Source organism: Gymnodraco acuticeps, unplaced genomic scaffold (genome assembly GCF_902827175.1).
Source record: "Gymnodraco acuticeps unplaced genomic scaffold, fGymAcu1.1, whole genome shotgun sequence".
Taxonomy (NCBI): Eukaryota; Metazoa; Chordata; class Actinopteri; order Perciformes; family Bathydraconidae; genus Gymnodraco; species Gymnodraco acuticeps.
Genome location: NW_022990358.1, coordinates 1,388,396 through 1,396,733, shown reverse-complemented (window position 1 = coordinate 1,396,733; position 8,338 = coordinate 1,388,396). Strand labels below are relative to the sequence as shown.

General features: G+C 39.2%; 1 protein-coding gene across 7 annotated transcripts in view; it reads left to right on the top strand.

Annotated features, from left to right (window-relative positions):
* The first annotated feature begins 219 nt into the window (after positions 1 to 219).
* mapk10 (mitogen-activated protein kinase 10) overlaps positions 220 to 8,338 on the top strand; it is a 36,980-nt gene continuing 28,861 nt past the window's right edge. For 3 of the 7 annotated variants that reach the window (XM_034224064.1, XM_034224070.1, XM_034224069.1), the window contains exon 1: positions 224 to 535. In XM_034224064.1, the coding sequence (XP_034079955.1) occupies positions 533 to 535 (3 nt within the window). In that variant the 5' untranslated portion in view covers positions 224 to 532. Of the gene's footprint in view, positions 536 to 8,338 lie in introns of all 7 variants that reach the window. The other 4 variants (XM_034224068.1, XM_034224067.1, XM_034224065.1 and 1 more) reach the window with 3 other exon arrangements.

Here is an 8,338-nt window from a genome sequence, read left to right as displayed (position 1 = left end):
TCCTCTCTCTCTCTCTCTCCTCTCCCATCTCTCTCTCTCTCTCACTCTCTCCTCTCTCTCTCTCTCACTCTCTCTCTCTCTCTCTCATCTCTCTCTCTCTCTCTCTCTCTCTCTCTCTCTCTCTCTCTCTCTCTCTCTCTCTCTCTCTCTCTCTCTCTCTCTGCTCGGGTTTGACGTCAGACCTGGTGGGTTGCTGTGGCAACATATTTCCCAATACCCCCTTCCTCTTCCCTCCCTCTCGCTCTGCTCTCGTAGGTCCACAATGTAACAGCCAGCATCTTGCAGCACAACAGTTACAAGGTGGTGAGCAGAGGAAGGAGAGTGATTCAGCATCAGCAAACATCGGTTATCGTCCACCTTTGCTTCTTTTTATTTGCTCATTGTCTTGTTTTTTAGTAGCCTATTTATTTTTTGTACCCATCTTTATGAACGGTGTAAAGTAAGCGTTCAACTATGGTCACCGCACTGTTTCTCGTCGGGATGTTTTGAAAAGGACTGTCACCGGACTGGGATCGTCATCAGCTGGCACGGAATGGTAAGGCCGGGTGTTTGTGTAATGTGGGTGCGATGCGTGCACCCCAAGCTGCCTGGAGGGTGGAGTGATGAATATTGATCGGGAGGGAAGGTTAATGAAGTCCACTAGCGATCCCTCGGTGCAAGGGACACCTTCCCAAAAAAAAAATGAAGAAAACATCAACCCCATCTTGATGCATTCACCTCCGCGGGTGTTGTTTTATAACAACTACAGCACTGTGATTTCATTATGACGTTAGTCTTGACCTGACAAAATGTTGTCCATCCTCTCCATCACCACCTCCATCCTTACAGGCAAAAGCTTTAACATTACACAGCTTTTTATCATGTTGTCCCGAAATTAAGATCACATGATAGGACGTTCTTTGTTTTTTTATATTCTGAGTTTAAATCTTATTTTTGTGAACCATGTAATTTACTAATCTTAGTGTGAATAAACACTGTTGTGAAGCATGTTATGCGTTTTTTATTAGAAGTGCAGGGGTGGTGCAAATGGATGATGCTCTTCAAAACACAAGGCTTATAGTCTCCATACTGTAGGCCTACATGCAGAGTTTATCCCTCCTCCCCCTCAGAAGTCAGCTGCGCACCTTGTGCATTATGCAGACCATACTTCAGCAGGGATGTGGGACCAGCCTCAGATCCACCATAAGTGCAAGAATAGCTGATAGAAATGTTCTCAGCAGTCTCATTTAAAGGTGATTTGTTTATTTATATCAGTTTTTTTCCTCAGTGATAAAGGTGCCGTGATTGTTTGTGGTGCATATTAAGGGAAGGTTTATGGGAGGCTTTGTCATTAAAACTGAACTCATAACACAGAGGGGCTGAGTTGTTATCCACCCACTCTGTGCAGGAAACATTGGAATAAAGGAGATGCAGCCACAGGGGTAGATAATTTCTCTAAATTAGTTTTGGGCATTCTTGTGCATATTATTGGAAAAATATTTAAATAGACTGTAAATGCACAGGTGCAAGTAAACAGTCACAAACTAGTTCCAGTATTTGGCTCAGTTTTCAAATTCTTCCACATACCTTTTTGGTGCATGCCCACAGTCATGGTCTAATTACTGGTGGTGTGTCGAGTCAGTGTGAGTCAGTGAAGGTTTAAAGGAGTCAAAACAAACTCTCCAAGAGGAGGAAAAGAGAGAGGTTCTAGCGCTGTGACCTTGGTTGCTGAATTATTCATGTACAGGCTTCGATGCTTGTGAAAGTGCTGCAGGGAACACGCTTAACAATTAAACAAAGCTTTTATGAGTGTTTCTGCAGCGGCTGAAGGGAGTGATTCATTAGATAAAGAGGTTCACCTTATGTCTCCTTATCCTCGTCTTCATCATCAGCTTGAGATACATCATGTGTATTGAATATATTTTAATATTTCTGCTTCAGTTTATAAAACAATCCGGGTTTTTTTATGGAGTTGCCACTGCAGGTCTACACAAAGTGATATTCACTGATATTGATCTTTAGGTAGGCAGCTTGTTTACCCATGGAGAATCATCAATGGAAATAGCCAACAGCAGACTAATGTTATCTTGCAGTGGATGATGCTGGCATTTTAATTCCATTCTGCTTTGAGATCATCAGTTTGCTAATCCTTTGTTATGCAACAAAGTAAGGCAATGTATTAAGATGAGATAATGGGGGTTGCTCGCATGATTATTCGGCGAAGGAAGGAACTATTGCAACAACTGATAGTTAGATTAATTATTAATTAATCTGGTGATTAATATCCTAAAGTGTCTGTTCAAGCTGTCAAATACCCACAATGTCCAACAGTACATTTTCAAATGTCTTGTATTATTCAGCATAAAGTTTGGGGCTCTCTGCTGGAACAGCTACCCCCACGACCCGACCACGGATAAGCGGGAGAAGATGGATGGATGGATGGATTGTATTATTCAACCAATAGTCCAAAACCCAAATATATTCAATATACCATGATGTTAAACAAAGTTAAGCAACAAATCCTCACAATCAATAAGCTGACAATATAGTTGTTTAAACAAAGAATTGATAATCAATTAGGGTGCAGATTGGTGTTTTGATGATCAGTTCATAAAAAGGTGGACTTAATAACAGAAAATACTTGCAAATATTTAAAATGTGATAGAGGTAACTACCTAGAGCGAAGTGGCTAAACATCATTAAAAGAGATATTATAGGATTTTAATGAATTCTAGTGTTGTCGCACTGAAATATTCATAACAGCATGAGCTATAATAGGAGAGAAACATAACCATGTGAAAAAAAGGACAATAAACACTGTCCAGTTCGAGATAGCTGGTATAACGTTTAATAGAGGCTGAATGGGATAAGTTCATGACTTTTCCAAAACAATAGCTGACCATCAATTACTTAAATGTCAGCATCAGTCTTTTCAGGGCCATTCTGCCATGGTTCTCATGATTGGATGGAAGGTCAAAGTGGTGGATGAATTACTGAGGAACACTGGCACAGTCCATCATCTCCCAATGACCCTGACTTATTGGTCCTTGCTGTGTGTTAACGTGGTCCTAATGAATCCCAACAGGTTGTAATGGTAATTTTGTCATTGTACTTAACCAAACATGCAGAGTAAAAAGAAGTTGGAGATAGTTTGGTAAAAAATGTGGTTTTCCGACTAATAATCCATGTTAGGATGAAAATGTGAGTCGTCCATCATCCTCTTTTTGAAGGAATAATAAGAAAGTATGACTGTGTTTTCCTGAGCATGAGTTTCTCTTGATTCCTGATGTAATGTTGGTTTATATAATTAAACCAACATTATTATGTTTACCAGAAGGAAATGGTGTATTATATTATTTTCACGCACTTGAGTTTTATTATCTCTGTCTGGTGTCATAATGCACTTTTTACTGCTTTTATAACGGTTTGCATTAAATTACCCATAATTATTATGACTGAAATGTGCGATTAATGTTTAGTATGACCATATTTACATCTGAACTATAAAGGCTGTTTTTAGGGAAACTCGTACAGTGACACTACCATGTTATTCTTATAAACAAATTAAATTAATGCCGCATGAAAGTTGATTCCCTCAGGCTGCAGTATTGCTTACCACTCCAGACAAACAGAGAAATGTGCCTGCAGAGTGAGATGCACAGTTACATAATTGGATTTGATCTGACAAAAATGCAGCTTTTATTTGTTTTTGCAGATAGCTGAGTGCCAGACTTTAAGCTGTGTTGATTCATTCCCAGTCTGCTCGCAGCACATCTGTAAAGAGACTAGTCACTAAGGGTTGGGACATTGTAGCAACTCGGAGGCCATCAAAGGATTTTAGAGGAGGCATTAATTTGAGACTAAATACAATGCTGTAAACCTGGCTTATATCGCCAAACGTTCTCTATGCACTAAAGCTAAAGGCTTCCGATTTTGATGCATTCCATCCACTTTGTGTATATGATGCATAATATATGTGAGAGATTTCGGCATTGGACAAATGTTAGTACATAAAGTACAAGGTGTGGTAAACTCAGCAGTGATCTATTTTAGAAAACATCCTTTACTGTAACCATGGCATCTAGAAAGCTCTGTCATTGTGTGAAATCAAATATTTCTACCCTGTTACGTGATATATATGAATACTCAGGAGTTTAACAGAAGGGCATGGTGCTTTGAATAACGTGCTTGGTCTTTCGCCTATAACCTATCCCTACGTTTTAGATTCTCTAAGAAAAGCTTTAAATCAAAAATGTGTTCATGCACCTGCCAAAAGCTGTGCATGTTTCTACCATGCGGCTCATCTGGAAATTGCAGTGTAAGCAGCTTTTCAGCTAACATGTCTGTTGTTTACTTGAAGTGAATGAGGAGATGTGAGCGAGGAGACAGATGAAAGCACAGACAGAGAGGATAAATGTTGTAAAGAAACAAATCGATAGGATGCCAGTGAACATTCAGATTATTGCAGCCTTGTAGATGAGCTGTGGAGTCGGTGCCGTCTTGTTTTCCTGGCTCTATCTGCAGTTTGAAGTGCTTCCCCTTCCCCTCCCCTGAGCCCAAATGGGAGGCTGTACTGCGTTTGGCTCAGGCTGCTCAGTGGAGGCAAGGCTGCATACTGCAGGAGAGGCTGAGGCTGCTGAACCAAGCACTCACAATGGAGCTCGGAGGGAGGGGGAGGGGAGACGGTTGCAGCGAGGCTGGGAGCCCGGGAGCAGGAATGGTGGGAGCGAGGGAGGGACAAAAGACAGGCAGGAAAAGGGAGAACGCAGACTCTCATCAGAGTTTAGGATGGAGGGAAGAATGAAGACATAGATGGAGGCTGTTGTGGGGTACATTGTGACAACATGTGCTAAAGCCTCAACAAAACAGAGGGAAGGAGATTGTTGAGAGGAGAGGAAACAAAGATGGATACGACAGGAAACAATTACACTGGTGTGCAGGACAGGGGGGCACATTGTGCTTTATCAGAAGCTCTATGGTGTCATAACAGTCAATCAACCGATTTCATGCAGGCATAAAACATTGTCTATAACTCAGCTTATATTATGTGTGCTGAGTCAGGAATAGTCTGTAAAATGCATAGAGCAAGCACAGTGGATGATAATGCACCTCATTGTTTTTCTATTCCAAACACCTGCTGCTATAACACTGTTGCCATACATTTTCTGCCAATCTATTTAAAAAATGTTCTATCTATTTTTATTTTTATGGATTGCAGTAGGCTACAGTTTCTATTAAATATTTTGTGTACACACCTTATTGTCAAGACACATTTTCAGTCAACATTGGCTTGAAATCTCCCCTGGCTGCACTTTTTTAAACAAATAATGAAACATACTCAAATTACACTTTTCGTTTTCTCATATCCTTTCCTTCAATAATAGTGTCTATGAATTTAAACCTACCTTTCTAAAAAGAAAAAACTCAAAATCATTCACCTGCTGCTCTGCCAAGGCTGGAACAGCATTTTATTTTTCTGATGATTTAAATTGGATAAGAATAATATTTTTGTCTGATATGAGTGTTTCTGCAGTTCACACAAATGTATTGTCTAGCATACTGGCATAATTAAATATTAATTTGGGTATTTTGATGCTGTCATGTTGATCTTACTTGATTAATCTAGCATAGAGCTTCATTTTGTGAAAATAAATTGACAATTTCAGTTTTTTTTACTGGAAACTATAATCATGACAGGTCTGTCCCAGGGAATGGTTAGCTCCATTACATGTGTGTACAATACACCCAGAGTGGTATGTCTTACTGGAACACTAACATGTCATCAATTATATCTGAGTCGGCTATATAGTACAAAATGTCGACAGTGGAAAATGGCCACGCCTAAATGTAAAGCAGCAATTGAAAATGTTAATAGTTAGACTTGCATTTTTCAAGTCAAACGGTCCAGTGTCTGATAATGTTCACCTTTTCCTGATAATTATCTTTAGCTCTTTGCTTCTTTTTAAAATGTTGCCTTCTTCTTCTTCTAGTTGAGCCGAGAGGGTGATACCGTTCTTGTCAACCTTTGATACTAACATTAATTGAATCAATTCAATTAATATAATTGGAGTTTTAAAATATTTGTTATCACAACCTAAGAAACTAATTGAAGCCATTTATGTAAAGTGAACACTAGAACTGCATAAACGGTGAGACATTTGCTGATCTGGTGCCTTTGCTCATGTTAACAGTTCTTTGGCCCTCAACACTGGTCCTCCAGCCGTCCAATCAGAGGCTGCTATGCAGCATGGTTGCCATGCATGTGCAGTAAACTAGCAGGTGAAAGAGAGAGCTGAAGTGTCCTACAGTAGATCGTGCTGGGATTATAAGATACTGCTCAACAACGGGACTCAGTATGCAGAGTGATCATTGGTTTGCCTGAGGCGTTGTTGTGCCCATGAGGCGGATGTAACAGAATGCCAAGGATCCAAATACTAAAGAACAGCTACTGCAGAGCACACACACACACACACACACACACACACACACACCACACACACACACACACACACACACACACACACACACACACACACACACACACACACACACACACACACACACACACACACACACACACACACACACACACCAGCACAACTCAGCATCGCCATGCAGCACTGGAGATTAATGGTCTGCTGTATCAGTAATAAGCATTAGCCCATTCCAGTTAATTAAAACCTCCTCTCTTGTCTTTTTCTGTTTCATTCTTAAGTTTCTTTAGTTTTTTCCTAATAACGAGTGTCTCATCAGTGTAACAGAGCCGGCCTTTTGTAATTGTGCAATACATTTGTGTCTGAATGTGTTAGTGAGAGACAAAGACTATGATGCTTTGGCACAGTTTTATCTTAAACTGGCTTGTTTTTTATCCCAGGCTGATACATTCAAACAACACTAACAGACACAAAGTCAATACCTACCAGAAAAGGGGAAATGCCAGAACTAACATCCAACATTTGACTGCTACAAATTGAAAATGTCGTACAATCTTTACAACAAAGTGTCCAAATGTTCTGTACATCCTGCTGAAGCACTCTCCAAACTCTGAAGCTGGAGTAACAAACCCTCACCTGACAATGTACTGATGAAACAAATTGTTGTCAGAATGATATATGGGCATTTAAAAGAATGGTGCTGACTAGTTTTAGACGCTAGAGCAGCATTTCAACCATTACCACTATCAGCAGAATCTGGTCTCAGGGTTCAACAAACACAGAATCTGCTGTCAGCTTCACAAAGACAAAAAATAGTGTGATATTTGTCATTTTTGTCACATATTCATGATTAAATGTTCTCGATAATTATACAAATCAAGTCATTTTTTTCATGACAGTCAGCACTTCCTAACTTATTATTGTTATGCAGTGTAATGTTTTTTTCAAATGACACTTCCAAGATGAATTGTTTATTGTTATCCAGTTAAGATCCCACAGAGTTTCATGGTTCTGCTCCATATTTTGTGGACAAACATCTACAGGGTTTACATCCCTTTTGAAATTATCCACCAGGTTTGAGTGAATATGAAAGTCCCAGAAAACTTGAAAAAAGTGATATTCATAACAGTATATATGCAACATATTTGTATGTTGATGTTAACATAAAAATGAAGAGCTATAACAACATGATCAGTTTTTCCTCTCCTGTTCATGTTTCTTCATGTATTTTCTCTTATTATATCAATATTAATGACGTTTTTTTCATTAACAATTAATTAGTACTGCATATTTTACTGTAGAGTATGGGTAAAACCAAGCAGGATTCATACTAGTAGCAGCAAACTGTACATTTACCAAATATTTGGGGGCAAAAGTCCTGGTTGATTCTGATTTTTATAAAAGTATAACGGCAGAAAAAAACCATGTTCTACATTCATGTTGTTTTCAAGTGATAACGTTTGAATATTTTGTAAAGTAAAGAAAAAACAACAATCCAAACCAGTTATGTGCCCCACATATTCCTGCACATCCTGTTATCATCTTGAGAGATGATCCAGGTTGTGTTTGAATTATTACACCATACACTGCTGGAAGACAAACATTTTGGCCATGTGAGAGGTTTAATATGTTATGTACACAGATGGCTGAAGATTAGAGCGGGACAGATGTAGCTAGCTAGGTGGAGGGGCTTATTTCAGTGTTGACCTGTTAGATTGATAGCAAATATTGTGCTGCTAAATGTGGTGAGAGTGGTGTCATGTCAAACATATTGATGTGAAATGAAATCACAACAGTGGTAGATTGCAACCAATATGTGGATGCATCTAAGAAAACTCTCTCTTCAAAACTGTACTTTTCGTTTTCAATGTAACTCTCTCCAATGTTTTTATTTGGTTGTACTCCCCTTAGAATCTAATTTCAGT